Here is a 26,046-nt window from a genome sequence, read left to right as displayed (position 1 = left end):
TACTGGACTATATGGCACCCAGTTGTATCAGTACTTACACTTAACTGCTCCACACTTTGTTGTATTCTACTACTGCTCTCAATCATAATTATGTTTTGTGTATCTTGTACTTGATTTTACTCTTAAAGGTAAATGTATTCACGTTTTTTGTAATTGCTCTTATTTGAAATCATTCTTATCAATTTATTGTACTTACTACTTGCTGTTAATGGAATTTACTCTTATAACCAAATATTTAAGTTTAACTGCTCTTAGTCTGTATTTACTGTATTTTTATTTTCTCTCATTTTAATTCTCTTATTTACTACTGATTTTATTGTATTTTATAACTGCTCTTATCTGTAATGTGATTTTGTAATGTGAAACAACTGTAAGTTGCCTTGGATAAGGGCATCTGCTAAAAAATACATTAATAATAATAATAATAATAATAATAATAATAATAATAATAATAATAATAATTTACTAAAGATGCTTTTTTATTTTAATGGTCTTACATTTTCACATCGCAGGTAGATTTCATTCATGCCATCGGCTACAGGAATTAAGAGTTTGATTCCAAATTTTTTGCTTGAGACATTAACATCGGGTACAACTTCACAACCTGTAGGATATTCAAGAAAAACATTGGTCACCAGAAATGAGTATACATTTGATATCCCTATGTTTCATGTGTTCATAAACCCATTAATGGTAACATACACATTAACCTCTGCCAAGGATATACAAACCAAGCAGGAATCAGTACCATGAGACATCCACAGCATGTAAAATAGAATTGCTTTACAAATTTCCTTATTGTATCAAATCCACACAAGTGGTTCTCAACATAGTCGTCAATAACCCAGCCAATCAGGTGCCAGTCATGACAAGTAAGTTATCATGGTATCAGATTGGGTTCTTAAAGAACTACCTCTCACGTCAAACAATACCAAAGTGTGACAGGCAATCTACATACATTAAACACCAGCAAGAACCTATGAGAGCAGTTTCAGGTGCTCAAGTTACAGTACTCATTCCTTCCTCACACATACAAAACCAACAACCATTTTTGTTAACAAATACCGACGTTACCTTGATTTATTTCATACAATTGCATACTTTTTTTTTAAAAAAAGCAGACTGTAACAAAACTTTTACATGCAATTAATAGCAGAAAAAAACCCACCACAAAATTCACAATATCAACATCTTTGAAGCACATTCTGTCAAAAGGCAAGCTAGGACAAGTACAGTACACCTTCATTAAAGAAATGCATTTGAAAAAACTGCTTTTTTTTGCCTTGCGGGGTTGTACAAGTAGATTCTTTGCATAGTTTTATCATTAATTTACATCTGCAATAATATTCAATATAAAAAAAAATAAAAGCAAGTCCTATTTAGAGCCCAATTCAATACCCCTTTTACATATTCTGGGTATCAACAAGAGCCATATCATTTTTATTATTTTTCATTTCTTTTCACCAAGTGCAAATGTCATGGGCAGTTTTATGTGATGCACTGCCGATCAGAATTCGGCCCCGTCATGAGATGGGTTTTAAATCGGCTGTATGGTCCAGTGGTTAAAAAAAAGGGCTTGTAACCAGGAGGTCCCCGGTTCAAATCCCACCTCAGCCACTGACTCATTGTGTGACCCTGAGCAAGTCACTTAACCTCCTTGTGCTCTGTCTTTCAGGTGAGACATAGTTGTAAGTGACTCTGCAGCTCATGCATAGTTCACACACCCTAGTCTCTGTAAGTTGCCTTGGATAAAGGCATTTGCTAAATAAACAAATAATAATAATAATAAATCTCTATAACTGTAAATGAGCCTGATCCGCTTGGAGAGTGTCAAAGTTCAAGGAACAAATCAAATCAAACTAGTTGCTTAAACAGTTGACATGTTTCATAAATCTGGCCATGTATTAGTACATTTACCTTTCAGTGGGATGAAATGATACAAATGTAATTATATGAAATAAGGCTCTATGTAACTGCGGTGTATAGTTTAGACATACCTCTTAGGTGCAGCTGTTCAATGGGCTCTGCTCGAGCACATTCCATATTCTTGTAGTATGATATGGAGGTGTCTTTAAAAACAAACCAGTACTCTTTATATGCTCGCAGGGTCAGCTTTTTGGGCCTAAAATTAACAAAACAAATTGCAATAAACTCAGTGAGAAAGTGTTATGATCAACACAAAGATAAGGAGAAAATTAAAGAAAATACAAACTACAATATAGCTCTCATTTTATATGTAATTTCAAGAATATAAAACAAAACACTGATTGCTGAAGGCAACCATGTTTTGGTTAATTTAATACACCCTTGTGTAACAGTTTCATTTTCGTTGTTGCCTCTTCAGTGCTGATGTTAAGAAAACAAACATATGTATATTGGTGTGTGGCTCAGAAGTTTTTCATTTTTGTTTAAAACACCGAAGGACAATTACCACAAAAAAAGTTTCTAAATAGAATATCAAAGAAGCGTTTTTTTTTTTCTTTATTTCATGTGTACTGCCTAACAAAAAATAACAAAAAGATAAATAATAAGAAGTAATTATTGAACAATCATTTCCTTGCACATGTTTTACAGCTTTAATATGTATCATTCAATTTTCTATAAACTTGAATTTCAGACTGAAGAGTTGAGTATGAGGAGAAAAAGATAAATCTGTCTGTTATTGGATACTTAAATGCAGAATGTGTACTTCTGTATACCACTGAGAAAAATGTTGCTATTATTTCATTGGTATGATATGATTTTCTTTTTTTTATCAGCCTAAAAACACATACAAATTAATAATGGTATTATTAGACATTCATTGTGTATTATACAGTATCTATTTTATTCTGTCTATGATCTTACAAGAACAGTTATACAATTATAGAAATTACAAAACATTTAGGTTTTAAATTGTAAAATACATTTTCACTAGGGCATCCTATACTCACCTGAAAAGCTTCAGATAATCAGAAAGCTTTGGTACATCAGTGATGTCCTCCTAAAGTGAACAAGATATATAAAAAAAAATACCTTTAGAAATTACATTTGTAAAGCAGTCAATAGTCACTTCAGTGGACTATAGTAGACAAATATTGACTGGAACTGAGGCTTTGTGAAAAGACATTGCTCAGAGTTTTATGCTTTTAATTGTGCGACTGTTGCAGATAACTGTTTCTAGTCTCCCTGGTCATGAGATTGTTTGGTGATCCAAGGGTGACTGTGTGCCAGAGTACATTTTTTCTCAACTCTAGCTAGTCGTGTCACGCAGCAGTCTCCCAGTGGTGATGAAACACCAGCCAATATGTAGTACACTAGATATATGTACACCAAGACATTTATCAAGAGAACCATAAAACAGAACTGTGTACTAACTATAAAGACCCTATGTAAAAGCATGTTGTCTATCTCATTGACATGCCACAGGTTAATGCAATGTAGCTGTAAAAATAAATGTCGCAAACTTTACCTAGGGAATTAAACTCATACAACCCCCCTTCACGTGGATGGGGTACAATTAAGAAAACTCATCCTGAAATAGTGTGTGTGAGGAGAAGTACAGCTAAGAGGTAGCTATCGATTATTAATTATTCAAGAAGTGAAAAACCAATGACATACCAGCATTCTGTCTGAATGTGCTCCATCAAGTGTCACTTCTAGATTAGCTAGGGCAGCTTCTACTTCATCTATGTCAGGCTCATTTGAATAACTTTGCGGTTCGGAAGACTTGGACATCTTGCTTATATGGTACTGAAAAAAAAAAGAATAAATGTCTTGTTTATCCTTATGTCAACTGCACATTATAGTATTTCTTCACATAAAAATAATACACTAACTTTTGTCTTTAAAAACACAAAATTGTCTGTGACATGCCTAATGGCCAGTTTTCTACAGCCATCTTGTCATTCTCCACAGTGTCAACTGTGGGTGCCCTATCATTAATGTTAAAATAACAGCAAGGTAAACAGTCAGTGTAAGGAATTACAGCTGCAACCACAAAAGCAGCATAATATCACAGATGCACTCGCAGACAAAAGTATTTGGACAGTTAAGAAAAATGAGAAAAAACGCAAAGAAAATGATTTCTATAATTTCTATTGAAGGATATAAATTAGAGATCCAGCTTTATAATATAACAACAAAATTAGTACATAGCATGCATAAAATGAAAAATAACATGCAAAAACAAATTTCGTACTTGGACAAAAGTATTTGGGCTCCCTTACATTAGTATTTTGTGTGCCCACCCTTTGCTTCCTTTACAGCTTGCAGTTTTTTTTTTTGTATTTTGAAACCAGTTCCTGGCATCTTTCCAGAGATATTTTTGCCCATTCTTCAAAACATACAGCTTTAAGTTCTGCAATCGACTTTGGTTTCCTTATTGCAACAGCAGCCTCCAAGTAAATCCACAACATCTCATTGGGATTCAGGTCTGGGGACTGAGATGGCCAATCCATAACTGTAATCTTCCTTTTTTCAGAATTTTCTTTGTAGACTTCGCAGAATGCTTAGTGTCATTATCCTGCTGGAATGCAAACCGTCCATTAAGCCTTCTAGCACTGGGTAACAAATGAGACTGCAAAATGTCTTGATATTTTGCAGCATTCGTTGATCCTACTACAATACAAAGGTCGCCAGTGCCTGAGGAAGAAAAGCGAGCCCATACCATCACACAACCTCCACCATATTTAACAATGGGCATGATGAACTTGTCTTTAAATTCTTCTCCTCTCTTTCTCCAAACATATTGTTGCTTTCTTCGTTATATTTTGGATTCGTCTGACCATAAACTTTGGTTGAAGAATTCGTCAAGCTTCTTCAAGTATTCAATGGAAAACTCCAATTGCTTTCTTTTGTGTACTGTTTTTAACAAAGGTTTGCATCTTGGGTTTTGCCCATGGACATTCTTCTTAAGGTATCGTTGAATTGTTCGCTCGTGAATTTCTTGACCATCTTCTCTCAATTCTTGTGTCAAATCTTTTGCAGTATTTGAGGATTTTGCTGGGCTGCTCAAATGATTCTTCTTCCAGATTTTGCAGAAATCTTTATTGGTCTTGCGCACCTGGAGTTAATTGCAGTAGATCCTGTTCTATATTTGTCAGAGTCTTTCTGCTATTTTTCTGATAGTTTCTCCTTTTTCATTTAGTTGTATCACTGCCATTTTGAGATCGTTGCTGTACTCTTTAGTTTTACCCATTTTTGTTGCTTTTTTAATCACAAATTTACAATTTATTTTTCAGGACTTGATAATGTATTTATTTTTATTCTATAATTATCATTATGTGTTGGTTTTCAATCATGATAATTGTCAATAATTAGCAACAAATGGGTTTCATACAAAATACGTTGATTGCCCAAATACTTTTGTCAAAGTATAAAATTAGTTTTTTGCGTGTTTATTTCATTGTAATAATTTGTTGTTTTATTATGAAGCTGAATCTCTCATTTATATCTTTCAGTAGAACAATTAAATTATAGAAATAACTTTCTTTGTGGTTTTTCTCATTTTTTTTTTTTAAACTGCCCAAATACTTTTGTCTGCGACTATGCTTTCATTTGTTCAAACAAGAAGAAAAGGACGGGATTTGCACACTGGTCGAACTGAAAAATTTTCTCAAAAGATTTTGAGACTAAAATCTGATACCTGCCAGTAACTGGGATAATAAGGCCCTGACTGCTCTATTATGTTCTTGTCAAGACTTGTTCTTCCCCTATATTAAAAACAAAACAAATCTGGTTTTACAACTGAAGGTTAGGTACCTACCTGCAGTGAGGCAAACATGAACATCTCTTCTTCTGTGCATTCAATTTCCTCCAAAAGTATTGCCCACCGTGCCTGTTCATAGAGTTGGTTTATTCTGACAGCATCGTACTGTCGAGCAAAGCAGGAATAAATGCATCAGAATATAATTAAAGTATCACTTAAGCCATAAAAATGAATTCATTTTCAAGGCTTTCAACAACTATCGGTTAAACGTTAAATAGCAATAGCCAAAAACATTCATATATTTGTTTATTTTATTCCAAATCATTATTAGCATTTTTTTTTGTTTGTTTGTTTTTTCAGAAAAAATACCACTTAACTACTTATACTAAAGTTATTACAAACAAAGTGAGAATACTGACAATCCCTTTAACTAAATGTTTGGTTTGAGTAACAATGCCCAAAGACAAACATAATTGGTACTGTAAGAATGTATTTGTCAAACATTAATTGTATTATTCAAGTGTAAACAAAAACTTTACATTACAATATATATTATTTTGTGGATAAACTTTTTTTTAAAACACCAGATAGGGTAGCAGTTTAAACAAAAATACACTCAATGCATTCACACAGTGCAGGGATAGTTCACACTACTGGGCTGGCCCTGCAACCCCATTCACATTTGCGGTTAAAGGTGCCTTTGCGAGTTCACACATGACTGTAAAGTAGGCCTAAAATGTGGCAGATTGCTTGTTTTGGAATGATAGCCTGCACTCAGAATGGAAGAGCTACAGGAATATACAGTAATCCTTGATTTGTAGCAGACATTTCTTATTAATATATATTTTTTCAATGCAGCACAGTAGCAATTATATGGACCTCGTTGATCACTCCATTAGAACTGTGAATAGACACACCTGTTTAATTAGTGCAATGCAGTCTGTCGGCAGGTGCCGGCGATTGCAATTTGACTGCCCAGACTTTAAAAAGAGAACCGGCACTTAACATGGGGCGCCTGGACCAGCAATAGACTGACTGACTGACTGACTGACTGACTGACTGACTGACTGACTGACTGACTGACTGACTGACTGGCTGGCTGGCTGGCTGGCTGGCTGACTGACTGTGAAATCAATTATAAACTGTTATACTATTGTATTGTATATTCTACCCTGTAATCTGGGTGTTTTATCGGTCTTAACCACACTTAAATCGATACACTGTATTTAAATCGTGTGTGGATCTGTAAGGGACGGACACACTCACTCTAACCTTTGGTGGGGGTTATTTCTGTGTGTTTGAGTTTGCTGTGATGTATAGATATTGTTGATCTTGTTTGCTATTAGCAGTTAGTTGATTTGTTGTGGTTTGTGTATTGTTACTTATTATGATTTATGATTGCATTGAGATTTAAGTTCACTAATGATTTATTGTTTATTGAGTTATTTTCTTACCGTGCAAAGGTCTGTAGTGGGTGTGCCTGCCCCTTCCCTTACCCATTGGAGCAGTGTGGAGTAGTGGTTAGGGCTCTGGACTCTTGACCGGAGGGTCATGGGTTCAATCCCCGGTGGGGACACTGCTGCTGTACCCTTGAGCAAGGTACTTTACCTAGATTGCTCCAGTAAAAACCCAACTGTAGAAATGTGTAATTGTATGTAAAAATAATGTGATATCTTGTAAGTCGCCCTGGATAAGAGAATTATTAACTTAATTAGTCTATCCTGTTGGTATGGTTCTAAGATCGCTAATTGCCTTGTTTTAATTAATTGTGTATTAATAAACTGGTTTGCCCTGAGTTGCTGTTCCTGGTTTCTTTGTGACGTGACTTCGCACACTCTCCTCCTTTTATACTAAAAATATATCAGTAACTACCAGACCCCCCGGTTAAACAAAGGTGGTGGCAGCGGCACGCTATTGTATAATTAATCCAGTTGCCATGAACAAGAAGGGTCATTACAATATATTATTGACTTAATTGTTATAGTGTGTAACGGGGTGACGATCCGAGCTTACCCCCACCCACAATCACATTATTCTCTCAAGAACATGGAGGTATTTAGAACGCAGGAAACAGCAACTTGCTAGTGTTGACAGGTATAAATATTTATTTTTGTAACAGATACTTCACTCAGATTGCAAATAAGGCTGAGGCGATACATCGATGCATCGTATCGTTTGACAACTATCGGTAGTCAAGCCTGTGCATCGTTTTTGTGTAAAGAGTTTAAACAAAGGAAAGCCCTTATTTTTTATTAAATTTGGAATTGGCAATTATTTTTTGCATTAAGCTCAGCGCTTCTCTTCTCCCCTCAGGTCTGACTCACTAAATCTGCATGAGACTGAGCTCACCTTCTCCCCCCCTGCCCCGCCCCGTGAGTGTTTACTGATGGGATTGGATCTGTGCAGGAGTCTTCAAAGTAACAGAGCAAGTTAAGAGCGTTGTGTTAGAATTACAAATACTCTATCGACCGAGCTAAAATGCCTTTTGATGTTTGACAATTATTTTCTAAAGTACGATGGCAAGAAAGAAAAGTAAAGAAAGTAATGTTTGGGATACTCTGGTAACACAACTAATTTACGTGACCATTTAATGAGATGCAGAAGACGATGCAGGGAGCAGTGGAACAATTTTTACACGTTGCATTGCATAAAACTACTTCAGAATATAAACAAAATGATTGGATAGGGATGAAAAAAGGGAAATATTGTCTTTTACATCTGCGTTTTAGAAAACCACTGCTGCTATTGTTTTGCATTTTATTAAAATATCCTGTTACTCTGACTGGTTATGGTTTTAAACAACTTTTTATTTTTATTTTGCTTTGACCCCCAACTGGTACAAATCAACACGAATAAGGTAAAAAAAAAAACAATAATGTAACATATTTAATTGCTACTGTATATGCATAATAGTTTTTAAAGCGTTACTTGCAATATTACACAGTAATCCACAACTCCACATGTATCACTGCCTTTTTTTTTAACCCTTTCATAATGTCGATGAATCGATGCATCAGCTTTTTTTGGAGAACGATATATCGATAGTGAAAAATTAGGCATCGCCCCAGTTTTAATTGCAAATGACTATCAGGTTGTATATACAATGACTGAAATTCACAAGACAAGCTCACGATTGACCACCTAATAGTACAACTGCTCCCTCCAAAAGGAAAGACGTGGCATTAAATACATCTCATTTCTTCTCATATACGTATTTGTTTGCCCTGCATCAGTACCATCTTTGTTTACAAACGCTATCCTTAACACTAGAAGCCCCGCGGTGGTCATTTTGGCGGTTTTTGGTTTTAAAATATGATTTTCTCCAGACGTGTAACACATATGGGGCTGTGCGTTTGTGTACCTTTCTGTCCGTATGTATTAAATATTCTCACAAAGCATGAAATAAAGGAGATATATTACATTATACCTAAAAGCCCCGGGAGCAGTCACATTGACGGCCACACAGAAAACAATTGTATTTTCATTATACAAATGGTATTCTGCTGTATTATTTTGATTTACCAGTCCGCAATGTGTTTAGCTGTAATTCGATTAGTCTCTACTCTCTGCCTGAGCGAATGACTGACAGTCTGATTGAAAAACAATAGCCTTTTGAAAGGCTAGCACCTGCTTGCCAGCTGTGCTGCTTTGGTCAGTCAATTAGCATCGGGACTAGTGAAAATAAATACCAGAGACTGTGGAGTTTTACAATGCAACAAAATATGAAATTTATGTTTGGATCAGATGGCATGGAAGTATTCCGTGAAAGCTGGCTCCCGACGGTGATCTGTTCAGGTGTTTTACAATGTATTGGACCTAGCAGCCATCAACTCCTAGGTACTTTACAAAGAATGCACAGAGCAGAATTTACCAAGGAGAGAATATATTTTACAGTTAGCACAGGAACTTTGCAAGAAGCATTTGGAACAGAGAGAAACTGCCAAGCGTGTACCCACAGCTGACACTGGCAACCCCGCTGACAGCCACAAGAGACGCCAATGCAGGTTGGCAAATGCAATAAAAATAAAACATCAAACTGTGCAGAAAGACGGCGTTGAGAAGCGCATTATCTTACTCAAGGTTGATTGTGAACAGCCTTAGACTCAAGGTAAAGGAATACAATTTTGTCGAAAAACAAGAAAAAAAGAAAAATAAATTAGACTTTTTTTATAACTTCTTGTGCTGTGTGCTTCTGTAAAATGTTTTCTTCTAAGTTTATCTACGTTGTTCAGTTGCTTTTGTGCATCTGATAATAAACCGATTGCTGTTGAAAAGTTAAAAATGTATTGCTATCGTTTCAGTTTTAGAAATATGTATGTTGTAAACCGATGTCTGTTCAGATGTTTATTTACTTACATTTTCTTGTTTTGATTTGTAAAATTAATGTTTGTGTGTGTATATATATATATACATACATATATATGCTTCGTTTTTTCAGATGTTTATGTAACGTACTCAAAAAAAACCCAACTATTACATCTGACTGTTTCTCCTTTCGTGATACTATTACAGTGTTATGAATACAGCCGTCAGAAAGACTGCTGCGGGGCTTCTAGGTATGAGTATATCTCCGGTCCTTCTAGCGTTAAACTATTATATTGTTTACTTGTTATTATTATTCTCTAGTCCATTACCATTCCATTGAGGGAAGCGCCCTAATCAAAATACAGCAATACACCGTCATATATCAAATACACTTTGCTCAACAACATGCACGATACATAATAAACCACTGCTCTAGCGTCAGCAGAACAGCATTGACAATTATAATTGCAATAACAGGCATTGAAATATTACAGTGAGGGTCTCACCCTCACATGGTGCATCAATGATCTTAATATTGTGGATGAAAACAGTATTTTTTATGTGTGTGTAAAAGCAGCTAAAGAAATGATAGGTATTTTAATGTAAAGACGCACACTTCTGTAGCTATGTATATCGTTGCATGCAAAATAAACAATGGCAGCTGAATATGCCAAGTCGCCGGCAGTTTTTATATTTATTGCTTAGTTACTAAATAACAGGAATAAAAGGTAATTGTGACAAGTTAAGCATAATTATGAATGCACTGCAGCTTGTATATTATGTGAAAGAAACAACGTTAACCCGCCAGATGTTTTTATTTATTTATTTAATATTATAATTAAAATTGTAGAAATATTTAACACTGTTATAATTAAAGTTGTATGATGTTGAAATAATGACCATTCAGTATTGATCCACTGCTGTCTTGGCTAGCAGAACATTCAGCTTTCTATTTACCTTTCACACAAGTGGGAGTATGGGAGTGTCTACTGTGCTATGCAACCACATTGGCCGGCCCTAGTCTGCTTTGCGTTCATAGGTACTTAAAGGCCGGCCCTGGGCTCGGATTGCAGGCCCTGGGCCACATCGAAATGGTGGCACTCCTAGACTAGCCCTGGGCTGCCGTTTCTTTATTGGAGCCTTCACATATGAGAAAAGACGACCCTTAAAGTGTGAACGGGGTCTCAGACACAGAAAGCTGCAAGTTAAATGTGCGAATGCGCTTTTTAATCAGAACAAACAAACAAAACAAAACAGACAAAACACTAACAAAAACACTTTTTTTTTAAAATGTAATAGTCGCCAATTATTTTTTTATTATTTTCTCCCAATTTAGAATTTCCAATTATTATTTAGGCTCAGCTCACCACTACCACCCCTGCGCTTACTTGGGAGCAGTGAAGACATGCTGTCCTCCAAAGCGTGTGCCGTCCGCCGACTGCTTCTTTTCACACTGCAGACTCACCATGCAGCAACCTCAGAGCTACAGCATCGGAGGACAATGCAGCTCTGGGCAGCTTACAGGCAAGCCCGCAGGCGCCCGTCCAGACTACAGGGGTCACTGGTGCGCGGTGAGCCGAGGACACCCTGGCCGACCTAACCCGTAATCACCCTATTTATACACCTGTGGCTGGAGCCTTAATTAATCATTTAATCATTTATTCAATTCACGGCTCCAGCCACATTCCCACGTGTTTTTACAGGGAGGATTTTACCTGACTCCCTGTCACCACTATTCCACACACACACAAACCCACATCCCTGCACTCACATACCAATATACATTAACTCCCCCATGATACATAGCCCAAACTATACAAAATAAACCACAACCACATAAACCCTGTCACAGGCCCCAATGTATATTAAACATGAATCGCATTGATCCATGCAAAGCTAATATAGACTTTATTACAGCATGAGTGGGGTTATCCCTTAATTTCGGATCTATTTAACAATTACATTTTCTCTGCCAATTAGCACTCCACAAGGTCTGGTTGTGTCAGACCAAGAGTTTGAAAATCAAATCACTTATTCAATTCATGACTCCAGCCACATTCCCACGTATTTTGACAGGGAGAAATTTAACCCCCTCCCTGCCAACCCATTATTCCCCACACCAACGCATACGTGCCTTATGCTTTCGCACTGCCACACCTGTCCATAAATATATTTGAACAGCATGTTTATTCTTCCCACCAGGCTATGGGTGCTGCAACTGGCAAATAGTCTGTCAAGCAACTCATTAACTATAACATATTTTAGAGAGCTGCACCTATTTTGTGAACTCATATCTGAAAGTAATTTCTAGCCACAGGGCTGTAAACAAAGCCCACCCCTACCCTCAGGCTACATATATCTTTTCAGTCACACAATGTGCATTCTCAAACTATTGTACTGTGTGGTCACACTAATGAAATGTGTCTTAGAGATACACAACATAGGGTTAGGGGGTCATGTTTTCAATCCCTGGCCTGTGACAAAGTTGAAACCTCTAGGCCAGACTGGTTCCTGGTTTCCTGCCTGGAAGGTATATAAACCCTATGAAAATGATGTGTGTGATGCCAGAATTGCACAACTGAACTTAGGTGAATTTGTCACACTAAGTAATAAAAAAACTATTAGATCTCAAAATACAATATACTGTTTGCCACCAATTAGTGTATATACACCGATGCTTCCTTGCTAAAGAGTTTAAAACAACACTATGGGCCACTTATTTAATAAAACCTGTACAAAACATTTTGGGTTTACGTAGAAGCAGTTAAAATGAACATTCCTCTTTCTTATGAGTTATATATATATATATATATATATACAGACGTGCTCAAATTTGTTGGTACCCCTCCACAAAAAACAAAGAATGCACAATTTTCTCTGAAATAACTAGAAACTGACAAAAGTAATTGGCATCCACCATTGTTTATTCCATATTTAATAGAAATCAGACTTTGCTTTTGATTTTTTATTCAACATAATATTGTAAATAATAAAACAAATGAAAATGGCATGGACAAAAATGATGGGACTGCTAACCTAATATTTTGTTGCACAACCTTTAGAGGCAATCACTGCAATCAAACGTTTTCTGTAGCTCTCAATGAGACTTCTGCACCTGTTAACAGGTAGTTTGGCCCACTCTTCCTGAGCAAACTGCTCCAGCTGTCTCAGGTTTGATGGGTGCCTTCTCCAGACTGCAAGTTTCAGCTCTTTCCATAGATGTTCGATAGGATTCAGATCAGGACTCATAGAAGGCCACTTCAGAATAGTCCAATGTTTTGTTCTTATCCATTCTTGGGTGCTTTTAGCTGTGTGTTTTGGGTCATTATCCTGTTGGAGGACCCATGACCTGCGACTGAGACAGAGCTTTCTGACACTGGGCAGTACGTTTCGCTCCAGAATGCCTTGATAGTCTTGAGATTTCATTGTGCCCTGCACAGATTCAAGGCACCCTGTGCCAGGCGCAGCAAAGCAGCCCCAAAACATAACCGAGCCTCCTCCATGTTTCACTGTAGGTATGGTGTTCTTCTCTTTGAAAGCTTTATTTTTTCGTCTGTGAACATAGAGCTGATGTGACTTGCCAAAAAGCTCCAGTTTTGACTCATCTGTCCAAAGAACATTCTCCCAGAAGGATTGTGGCTTGTCAACATGCATTTTAGCAAATTCCAGTCTGGCTTTTTTATGTTTTTCTTTCAAAAGTGGAGTCCTCCTGGGTCTTCTTCCATGGAGCCCACTTTCGCTCAAAAAGCGACGGATGGTGCGATCAGAAACTGACGTACCTTCACCTTGGAGTTCAGCTTGTATCTCTTTGGCAGTTATCCTTGGTTCTTTTTCTACCATTCGCACTATCCTTCTGTTCACTCTTCACTCTGGGGTCGATTTTCCTCTTGCGGCCGCGCCCAGGGAGGTTTGCTACAGTTCCATGGACCTTAAACTTCTTAATAATATTTGCAACTGTTGTCACAGGAACATCAAGCTGCTTGGAGATGGTCTTGTAGCCTTTACCTTTACCATGCTTGTCTACTATTTTCTTTCTGATCTCCTCAGACAACTCTCTCCTTTGCTTTCTCTGGTCCATGTTCAGTGTGGTGCACACAATGATACCAAACAGCACAGTGACTACTTTTCTCCATTTAAATAGGCTGAATGACTGATTACAAGATTGGAGACATGTGTGATACTAATTAAAGAAACTAATTAGTTTGAAATATCACTATAATCCAATTATTTATTATCTTTTCTAAGGGGTACCAACAAATGTGTCCAGGCCATTTTAGAATATCTTTGTAGAATAAGCAATAATTAATCTCTTTTCACAGCTTCTTTGCTTTATTCTATGACATACCAAAGGCATGCAAGTATACATGATAAAATAGCTTTTAATTTCATCACTTTTCAGGAGGAATGAAGCATTATTTCAATGAGCTGTAAGGGTACCAACAAATTTGAGCACGTCTGTATATGTATATATATATATGGAAGAAAATTTTGCACAGGTGCAATTCACATATATGTAAGATTTAGACTCTGCATGTTTGGGTACTGCACAGTAACAGTGCCAGTATTATAAGTTAAAGTACTTACTTTTGGGTTCAAGTCAAAGAAACTGAAGTACTTGAAGCGCAACAGAAGTTTATCCTCCTCCTGAAAGCCTTGTTCCATGAGGGAGCGGGATGAATCTAACCATCTACAAATGGAAAATAATTAACATAAGAAATAATGAACACCCAACTGTTTGTAATAAGGCTACAATTTTTTATGAATGCTGCACCATTCTACTGTATAAATTACTTCAGCTTTGTTATCATAGGTTTACAGTGTCACCTGAACTCCAAAATAAACGTACTTACCATAAAAGTTCAAATAATTGCCAGGTCTCAAATAATTACCGGTCTCCAATACGCGCCGGGTCTGCTGGCAAATATTGTAAATAAATGCCAGAGGCATTTAATCGAAGTTTTACGCTAAGTCAGTCAGTGATACCAATCTTTATGGCACGCAGCAACTGTAAGATAGTAAGGCTGTGAACTCTTGTAGTTTATAATACTGTAATATTACTAAAATGTTTACATATTTATGTATCAGCGTTATTAGTAACAGTAAGTAAAGAGTTCATGAGAAAAAAACAAAAAAACTATGTTCTGTATCGGTTTAAATCACCCTATTAACCCCTGTAACAAACATTCTTACCCTGCATTTATTGCCGCTTTGTCAACTAACGATAGTGGCTGGTAGAGCTTTGCTAGTTTTTCAGGTGGGCAGTTTGACTGGCTGACAGCCAGGACATTGCAGTTCTGTTCTGTTAGTAGACTGTCACTGAACCACATCATAGTAGAAGACGCTGGAGTTCCGTTGACTGGATCATATATAGGTGTCATGGTTTTACTGTACAGACCAGGGCTTGCTAGTAAGGAAACAAAAAGACACCCAGTCAGTTTTAGGCCACATAAACTTGAGATGAAACCTGCAAGATGTAAGTTGATTATTAGAGCAGGATGATTCTGCCAGGCCAGAACTAACATATGATAAAATGATCTATGAAACTTGGGGTTATCACCCCTGCTCTTCTGCAATTGATTTTAATAGAAATGTGAATGATCAGAGTAGAAAGGATGTCTTACAGCACCGTGTACATCAATGTAACTTTCTGCAGCACCTTTTTTTTTCCATGGAGGGACCAAATCCAATTACTAAACAGGCCAAAACCTGCTCTTGAGTTAGTAACAAATTGAAGGTTCATATATTGAATTGGTTCATCTAACGTTGTAGGAATCGTTCGAATGATCTAATTGCTTTGTACATGTGCAGTACTACAAACGCTGGCTTCAGCAACTTAATATATTTACATGTATGTTATCCCTTTATGAAAACAGTAATTAAACCAACACTAATTGCAAAGGATAATGTGGGAATTGGATTACTGTAGTTATATAATTGTGTCTCTATACCACTAACAGTAACACAAAGGTCTACGCAGTGAGCAGCAAAACTTAATTGTCTGTGATAATCAAGCAGACATTTATTTTGTCTATACATATTGCCACTCATTTTGACATGCAGTAAAATTGTCATGACGTGTATAATGAATGCCATTCCTTCAGGTGTTTCCCACAAAAGCAGTCTATAGTGCAGTATGCACCATGGAGACCTTGGCATCTCAAGTAAAGATATCAATTTAAAATGATTACAGAGCAGCTAGTTGTTAGTATTGTACATTAAAAACAGTTTTATAGTGAAAGTTCCTAATACAGCAGACGTATGCCGCGTTAACATTTTCCTCTACTTTTATTAATTAAAGTTGGCTTTTTGATCAACATCTCTTCATTTATTGCTGAATGCAAAGCACAGTATTTATGCATTACACATTTAAATATGTTGTTGTTGCCATTTTGGTTGGTACTGTGGAAGGTTACTTCAAATTAGTGATGTTACTGATTGGTTTAACAATACTGGACACTGACAAAAACATTGCGGCATGCAAGCTTCTAATACAGATCTTTGCTATCTGTCAAAAGCCCTCCAATTGATCTAGCAGCAGAATATAGCCCTGTCTTTGGCTCATGCACTTGCCTATGAATGACTAACAGTAGAGAAGTGAAACAGTTTTCATACAACACATTTAAACACAATCTTTGGATACTTTTACTCCAATAAAATCAGATTTACCTGCAGTTCCTGGTGTGACTGCAGTGTTGTCCAAATTTAAAATGTCTTCAATAATTGGATCATTGCTTTTCTCTTTTGTCTTCTTCTTCTTTTTCTGTGGTTCATCTAGTGGCTTCAGTAAGGACAGCTCCTCTGACCTTCTGATATCTGGAATTCAGAAAGAGATATATTCTCAAGCTCTGTCCATAGCATATTATATACATATACAAATATTCGTTTTTATGTATTTAAACAATTAAATATACTTTATGTATAGATGTTAAACCCTTAATAAAGTTTTGGAAGCTTAACTTTTTATTCCGCCTTCCATTGGAGTTGCTATTATCTGTATCTTATCATTGCAATCATTTCTGGCTGCCTATAAAAGGTATGAAATCACATGTTAAAGCAATCTTGAGCAGTCTGAAGGCTGAAATTCAGGAATGCAGGGAGGGTTTGTGTGGACATGTTCCGGACTGGACAAGCCTTGAGGGTAAATTTCCTCATACTGCAGACCTGTGCCTGCCTGTTGTATATTCTGGAGTTAAGGGTCAGGGAGACCAAGCACCAATAACCTGAGATCTTGGTCATCTACTGGCATGCTCCCTTGCATTTCCCTACACATTCAAATTTCAAAAAGGTAATTAAGAGTGTCACTATGGTTACGTGTTACAGAACACTGATCAAATCTAAGGACCCATTCTTGTGAAAGGCAAATAAAGAAAATTGGAACATATCTACAAAAATAACACACAGCTCAGAAGGCTTATTTAAGGACTCAAAAGTTTGTTGTTTTTTTAATGAAAAAACTAATTTCTTACCATTACATAATTGTGTGGTTGATTTGAAATAAAAATTAAATTGGTCAACCTTTATATCATGAATTTCTATGTCAGAACAGAACATTTTCTTCCTGAGGATTCCTTGCAATAACAAGTAAACTGCCTACCGTAACATTTTGGATAACAGTATATTCACTTTTCACATGTGCAGGTAGATTGGAACAACTTTACCTGATTTTCACCTGGTACTACTGTACCTTGACATAAATGGCAAATCTACCAAGCAGACAATTGCAAATAATTTTAATCTTAACTCAGATTCAGGGGGCAGGAGCTAGGGATCCACCCTTGCCAAAATGATCAATTCATCAATTCACCTATTTAAACCTTGGAATGCATCCTTATTCTCTATCTTGCTTTTTTGTTTTTCCCCAGCCTCCCCTCTTCCTCAACTACTCTGCCCCACTTCTGCAACGGTTTTCCACTGGGGGCAAGTGAAGCTCACTTCCTAACCTTAGAGGTTGGCTGTGAGTTCCCAACTGCCAGAGGGGACCCCCGGCCAAATCTATCCTAACACTCTATCAGTTTCTTATTTTCTATCACTCTAGGTTCCCCTTGGGGAAGTAACGGTTGCTTGAAAACATGTCTATTTATATATCTATCTAAAAAGTTTAAATGTGTTTGAAAATTTCAAACACTTTCAGATGATTTGCCTTTGTCAGGAAATAAACTAAAACTAATGACACCAGGTTTCCATACAATACAAAGATTTTTCAGTTACATAAAGTTATTATTTGGCTTTACTTATGCTGATAATGAACTCAGCAGTCAGGAGGCAGTTTAATCCAGAAACTGTTCTTTGTTTCACTGTAACTACAAGCACCAACTTGCAGGGAATTACACAAGACTGCAGCTGTGTCCTCCACCTCTAAAAGAAAACATAATAATCTATATACACATTACACAACAGTCCAAATTTAAAACAAACAAAACACTTAGAATCACTATAAATCTTCAAGTCTGTTATGACATTATTAGGAAGGGGGTGATCCATATAAAGTGGACACCATATAAAGACACACCCTCAAACAGCTTGTTCAGTACCTGCTTGTTTGAGTTATAATGCGTTTTGCTTGAAGCTTATACATGTCACAATCCAGCAGCCATCCTTTTTTAACCTACTACCTAGTTGTCTGTACATATACCGATCAGTATTCTTATGGGACATTTGCCATTCCTTAAAGACTAGGGTAATAGTGATCAATCGTGGTTGCAGTTACAGTACAGCTGTTCATAAAAGTTTGGCACCTGTTGTAAATGGACAGTTAACAATTAAAAAAAGCAAAACTTCTGAGCCGCAGCTGCATCATTTTGTAATTGTATACGGTGGCTGACGCGTTATCCCCATCACATGCACATCAAATGCATACATACATATACTTTACTCTGAGTGATGCAAGCTCTAACACCATACTGAACATGTCAAATAAGGAAATAAAATGCCCATGTAGTTTATAGCGCTGTGAGCACCATCCAAGTCCTTAGATCCGAAGAAACAGACATACAAAATCTTAGTAGCTTTTTATGGAATCATTTCTCATCCTACTGCATACACTGAAGAGGATCCCCAACCCCTATCATAAACACACACTATATTTATTTTGTTTAAAAATATAAGCTGTGAACGGCCTTTGGTTTTTCCCTTCAGTCAGCTTAGAGATCAGGCTCCTCGCTTACCTGCTGTCCAGCTCAAGACACAAGGAGGACAGCTTCTAGCTACTATGACCTTAGGATTATGGAACATAAATCCTTAAGTAAATATGTGGTGCAGATTCATTTGTCTGATTTCCTATTAGAGTTTCTAATTATTTCATCAGTGTTCTCATAACTTGAAAATTCTAGCTACATTTGATTAGCAGAAATGTAAAAGCAAAATAATGTACAAGCACATCTGTTAATTGTTAAACATTAACCTTTTTTTAGTGTATTGCATTATTTGATATACCATATTCCTTCGAAAAAATGGCTTGCGTCTTAAATTCAAGTATAATGATGTGTGTATTAAAATCGCTGACAAAGAAAAGACGAACAAAGACGTCACTGCCCGATCTCAAATCATCCATGACATACAGGCAGCCATTTTCAAAGAAGCGTCATTAGCTGTGAAGGAATAAAGTATTTTATATATTTCTTATGAAAGACTTACTTAGGGTTTTGCAGATTTCAGTGACGGCCTTGAAAACCTTAGCGGAGAAGCTGACCTTCAGCCTTACAGTCTTCATGTTTGGCAGCTGCAGCCGCAGAGCCTTGTGCTGAGGTGTGTAGAGAAGATTAGCATCAGCCTGCACTCCATATTTGTCCAGTGTCCAGTGGGTCTTCAACAGCCAGCAGTTCTTCTGTTCCCACCAAAGAGCGTAGTCTGACCAGTCTTGAGGAATCTCTAGAAAAAAAAAAGCAAAAACAATTTTTGTATCAACCTTGAGGATGTATTTATTTTTAAATGGTTGCATATAAACCATCTTCATTAAAAGAAGAAACTGACACGTTTTTGTCTACTTTGTGAATTTCTGTAAATTATTCCCTCATCTGTTTCATCAGTGTGAGGTTCAGCTGTGTCTGTCTCTACTAAACAGATTGAGAATAGAAAAAAAACTACTGCTACCAAAAGTGATAGCAATCTTATATGAGTATGCTTGTTTTCTATTAGTTTCTAGTTCAATCACTTAGATTTTTTAAGCCATTTTATAATGTTTGCAATATAATGTACTTTGTTTGTGTGGTGATGGAAGACATGAGGTACTGTATCAGTATGACCTTTATTGATCTATCAGTTGCGTAATCAAAGCTTTGCATAACTATTTTGTCTGAAAAGAAGCAGATGACATACAATGAGGTATCCTAATGAATAAGCACTGACTCAAAATAAAACTAGGTCCAGCCTGTGTCACATCCTACTTTTTCAAACCACAAGTGGTGTGTTAAATCAGGAATAAATAAGTGTATATAAGTTTAATTATTTGCATGTTTTTTTTTTATTAATTTACACTATTGTATTCATTTTTGTCATATGGTATTTCAATTTACTAATGCATCCGCTGAGATTTGTGTTTTGTATTGTAATGGGTCAATACACAATATATAACTAATTAGCGGCAGTATTTCAATCCAACACTGTTTAGATCATTAAAACAGACCTCAGTGTCTGGTTTTCAGGAGTGACCAGAAATAAGAGAAGTACACAGTTGTGTTCCATTAAGATTTCAGTATTAATTTATAGCTGTTGGTTTTCAGAAAATTCCTTTCTTTTAATGATTTAAATGGGGGCAGTACTTAGATCCACACCTGTTTAGATCAACTGAATAGACCCCATGTTGGCACATTCTTTATTTAGCTATTATGTAGTTAAGGGGTAAAGCAGTGCCGAAAGCGATGAAAAGACTCAGAGAAAAATGCCACCTTAAGACTCAATGTGACCCAGAGATAGAATACAGTGAATCAGGCTAATGTGTGCTTGCTATTAATTAAGCTCATGGAGCTATTATTAAACTGTGGTGGGTATTTTGGGTGTTTGGGGGGCGAATCCTTTGTTATAACAATCTGCAATTTTGTGTTTCGTACCCTTAATATATTGCAGGTGTGTACATATTTTTAAATCAATCCAAACAAGTCATTCACAACTTATAAGAGTTCAAGAAAAAAGTGGTCATCCGAACATTCATACACACAAATAGGAAAAGATTGATCACATCCAACATTGGACAGTATTGTGATCAATTTAAATCTAAAATATGATTCCTGGATTGGTCCTCTAAGTAGTTTCAAATAATTTTAATTTGTACTTCTCTCACTTGTAAATGCTAAAAAAGAAAGAAAAAAAAACTTCAAAAGAGGAATTTACAAACTATTTCAGTTTTTCATTGGTTTAAGTTAATGACAACATGATTCCCTGGAAAGACATATAGTTAGGCTGCATGGGTGAAAATAAATCTCCCTTTTACTCATTTGGGCAGATGTGAAACAGACGCCCCTCCCTCCAGTATGAACCTTGATCCTGAGTTATAATATTACTGAGAAGACAAATGTTAAGGTCACAGTTTCACACAAAGCACATTTAATACATAATATCTGTAAGAAGGAAATCTATGTGGTAAGGGTGTATGTTTAGTGATATATGTTTCCTGTTGTCTGTAGTTATGTAAGCATTGCAAACTTATCCAACCTTTGTAGAACGCATCATATTTGTACAAATACATTTTCATAAAGCTTTGCATAACTATTTTGTCTGAAAAGAAGCAGATGACGTACAATGAGGTATCCTAATGAATAAGCACTGACTCAATAAATCTAGGTCCAGCCTGTGTCACATCCTACTTTTTCAAACCACAAGTGGTGTGTTAAATCAGGAATAAATAAGTGTATATAAGTTTAATTATTTGCATGTTTTTTTTTTTTCTGTAATCAGTTGAAGAATAGGTTGAAACTGACTCAAAGCCATGAAATGGACATAGTAATACCTGATTAAGTCAGCCAAACCCATCAAGTTAATCCTGATCATTAAAGTTTTATTCGATTACTCAGCTCTTCATCATTCCTTACGTAAGAATATAATTGCCAGCTCATTCAAACTGTATCTTAAAGCTATATTTTATTATACAGTAGGCCTTAAGAGACCTGTCTCCATCTGCCCCCGGAATCACTGATTTGTTCTGACAAGAACAAACAAGCTTTTCATTGGCTTGGATACTTGCCTTAGGTAAAAGTTTCAGCCTTGAAATCAATGCAGAAGAAGGATAAAAATAATTATAAACAGTTTGACCTGGTTGTTTAAGTCATGGTCCTCATTGGTGGCTAATGAGAAATAAGAAACCTCACAAACTGTCTCAGAAAATCAGGGTAAGAGTAGATGGTTCCCACTGGAAGATGCCCTGTAAAGCTAACTTTAGAATACTGAAACTCACTTTAAAATGGTTTTTAGCAAAAATAATTATTGTAACAAAATAATTCCATAAACTGTATTAGTGTGCACTTTCATTTACTGTAAAGATCTCAAATGTGCAGCTTTCAATGAAACACATGCTACAGCAAACATGTATTTTAATTTTAAAACATGGTATCTGGCACTACACTTGTCTGTTACTGCTTCACTTCCTAGGTCATTTCATTCACTGGTGTTTCTAGAAAAACATTGCTACTTACTGTAGCTATGACAAGTGATGGTTGTTGCAGTTGACCAAAACATTGTCACATTATTTCATTTTATGCTATTATGTTTGATGTAACTTTATAATTACTTATATATTGAATCATGCGATAATAGGACAATTACTCCAAAAAAACAACTAATGCTTTTTATTAAGTTTTTCCAGCTCTCTTTCAGTATAACAGTGTTGAGAATCTGCATTACGTATAGCCTTAAGGCCTGTCACAGGATGGCTTGTGTGGATGACGTCAGACCCGGAAGAAGTAACCCACAACAAAGGCAAGTACTGCGGTGCGAGACGCAAATGCGCTTGTTTCTTTATTAAAAGAAAAAAAAACACTTGCACAAACAAAAACGGCACAGTGGCTAAAGCAAATAGACAAACAAAACTGACACGAAACAAAACAAGTTTCGTGCTGGTGTATAACCAGCACGTGTAGCAATTTTTTATATTTAAGCTTTACCGCCCGACCCTCGTTCCACCTCCGAACACACACCCCTTTTTCACTCATGATGACCCTATTTATACACCTGTGGCTGGATAATCATTTATTCAGTTCACAGCTCCAGCCACATTCCCACTCGTTTTTACAGGGAGGATTTTAACTGCCTCCCTGTAGCCACTATTCCACACACACACACACAAACCCACATCCCTGCGCTCACATACCAATATACATTAACTCCCCCATGATACATAGCCCAAACTATACAAAATAAACCAAAAATACACCCAGGGGCAGAGGTACCCTATCACAGGCCCCAATGTATATTAAACATGATTCGCATTGATCCATGCAAAGCTAATATAGACTATTACAGCATTAGTGCAGTTATCCCTTAATTTCTGATCTATTTAACAATCATGTTTTCTCTGCCAATTAGTACTCCACAAGAAATGTGCATCACATTGGGCTGTTTGTGTCAGACCAAGAGTTTGAAAATTAAAGATTTTGAAGACACATTCTCCTAAACAACAGAGTGAAAACATGACTTACGGATTTTTTCGACTAATTTGAGCATCAGTCCCCCAATGTGGAGGTCTCCTGTGACTCGGATATTAAATTCTTTTGGTTCGCCTTCATACTGATGCTCCACTTGCACACAGAGCTCCCAAGAAGTGGCTCCATATTCGGCAGCTGTAGTCATTTTGTAAGCCGAAAACCTGAGAAAATGAAATAATCGTTTTGAATGAAAATGAAAAATGTGAAAGAACATACAAATAACCTGCAGCTGTGCAAGACCATAGCCCGGGCACTGTGTAAGCTAATTTTTGTGACACTACTGTTTGTTCCTGTATAACAAGCACATGCAGATTAGTCATAAAACTGTGGCAGCCAAAGTAATCTGCCAGTGTAAGCAACATTGTTTTGTCTGCTTTGAAAGCTCTACAAATTCCTAACTTTTGAAACACCATACAGACATAACATTAATACACTTTAAATAAAAAAAATCATAAAAAGGCATGGATTTAATTTTAAACCTGGTATTTACAGGGTTGCTTAGATTTATGGTGATGTCAAGAAACACACTGTGAATTATGCAGCCTCGGGTGTTTTTCATAGTGACCAAACCAGTCTATAACTGTACTACTAATCTAATACTACACAAGCTTAAAAATCACAAAGCCTTGTACTCCAAAGTACCTTAATATATATATTTCTAGTATTTAAAAACAAAACACAACAACAACCTAATTAAAAAAACGCATAGAATGTTCGTTATATTCAGTATACTGTACTGGAAATGGGATAGATGTATTTTTTAAATAAACTTTACCCCTATACAAGCTGCATTACTTAAAAGCTATTTATCGTTGCAGAATCTTACAAATCACGTATGATGCAGTTTATTACAGGCAGTAATGTATAAATACTGTCTGTATATTGTGCTACTGTATGGATAGGCTGATTTTCCCTAAAAGGAAAAAAAAACTGTTTCACTACATTCTAAACTGAACTGCCGAGAACTGTGTGCATGCCTGCTCTGCGAGTTGCTACATGTGAAGGGTTGTAGGCCGGTATCAGGGCATTTTTTTTTTTAAATCATCGTTTACAATCGTATACAATAACTTACAAACAGATATCCGAAAGTCATTGCTGGGATAAAAATCAACATTTAGCACAGACGCCAATGCTGTGCTGCAAATCAAATTTGTAATAAAAGTGAAACAAACGTTATGAACACAGCATAACAAAATTTTATCTTTAGCGTTTACAGCAAGTAAACGCGGGCAGGTTAAACAATTTACATTGATAAAAACATACACCTTTACACTTTTGAACATGAGCCATTATATAGAAAAGGCCATTGAAAACTGAACGAATGCTTTACAGCCTAATATAACAAGTAAATGTACACAAGTATATATTAAAACGGATGGTTTTCAAGACTTACCTGAGAAGTAATTCTCTCTCTCTCTCTGCTTGTCGAGTAAGCGACTTTCTGTGAGCCGCAAGCTGTTCAGACACGACCAGAGTACCCGCCCAGTATTTAAAGCACACACGGATCTTACAGGTAGAGCCAGGTAAATGTACATTTTCCTAAACACTAAACCTTTTATTACAGAACGTCTTGCCTCAAACAAAGTATAGCCTATAGCTTAATAAAGCGGAAAAAGGTCAGACATTTCCTAAATATTTTCTAAAAATATCACATTATTATTATTATTATTATTATTATTATTATTATTAATAATAATAATAATAATAATAATAATAATAATAATAATAATAATAATAATAATAATTTATTTATTTATTGTTTCTGTAATATTAAACACAATTTCCAGGAATTCACATTATGGTACAGTACTTCAACACAGTGTTTTACAGTTTATCAGTCATTCCATGTTGTGGTTTACACTGCTATTTCCAAACCAAAACCAATTAATCTAAACATGCTATACAGTAGTTGACATTTTAATTTTTTTTCCAATAGTTTGAATTTTTAAATTAATACATAACTGATTAAAGTAATTTATGTTTCGTCTGGTTATTGTTTATCATGTATGTGAGTGATCAGGTTTTTGTTTGTCATTGTCCCCCAGGACAGACAGGTGACTCATGTGGGCTTTCCCAGGCAACAATACAATAATAAATACTAATACTAACACAGATACCATTAGGTTAAATATGCTGAAGCCATCTCTGAGTACTAAGCACAATGAGAACGTTTTTGCATTCCAAGCCCCTCATACTTGGAGTACATTGCCTGCTTGCTTGAGACTTTTTTCACTGCTGGACCAGTTATAAAGTTGAATAGTGCTGGCAATGTTGTGCTGGCAATGTTCTGTGAAATGTGTAGCAAATATTTGTAATGGATTGAGTGTGATTGTGAGCTGCTGTTACATGGACTCTCTTGAAATTGAGATGTACATCACAACAGTTTATCATCCTGGTTAAAACAAAGAATTTAATTGAATT

The 26,046-nt window shown here is 36.2% G+C and overlaps 1 protein-coding gene across 1 annotated transcript in view; it reads right to left on the bottom strand.

The window, feature by feature from the left end:
* LOC117410475 (fermitin family homolog 1-like) overlaps positions 1-25,126 on the bottom strand; it is a 35,689-nt gene extending 10,563 nt beyond the window's left edge. Inside the window, exons 1-11 of the mRNA XM_034017050.3 lie at positions 25,019-25,126; positions 23,620-23,786; positions 19,628-19,861; positions 16,661-16,807; positions 15,185-15,398; positions 14,579-14,681; positions 5,747-5,854; positions 3,601-3,732; positions 2,934-2,983; positions 1,998-2,122; positions 498-604 (exon numbers count right to left, since the gene is read on the bottom strand). Coding sequence (XP_033872941.1) covers positions 498-604; positions 1,998-2,122; positions 2,934-2,983; positions 3,601-3,732; positions 5,747-5,854; positions 14,579-14,681; positions 15,185-15,398; positions 16,661-16,807; positions 19,628-19,861; positions 23,620-23,770 — 1,371 coding nt within the window. The 5' untranslated portion in view covers positions 23,771-23,786; positions 25,019-25,126. The remainder of the gene's footprint in view (positions 1-497; positions 605-1,997; positions 2,123-2,933; positions 2,984-3,600; positions 3,733-5,746; positions 5,855-14,578; positions 14,682-15,184; positions 15,399-16,660; positions 16,808-19,627; positions 19,862-23,619; positions 23,787-25,018) is intronic.
* Between the last annotated feature and the right edge of the window lie 920 nt (positions 25,127-26,046).

Source organism: Acipenser ruthenus, chromosome 6 (assembly GCF_902713425.1).
Source record: "Acipenser ruthenus chromosome 6, fAciRut3.2 maternal haplotype, whole genome shotgun sequence".
NCBI lineage: Eukaryota > Metazoa > Chordata > Actinopteri > Acipenseriformes > Acipenseridae > Acipenser > Acipenser ruthenus.
The sequence above is the reverse complement of the archived record's forward strand: the minus strand, read 5'-3'. Positions and strand labels throughout refer to the sequence as shown.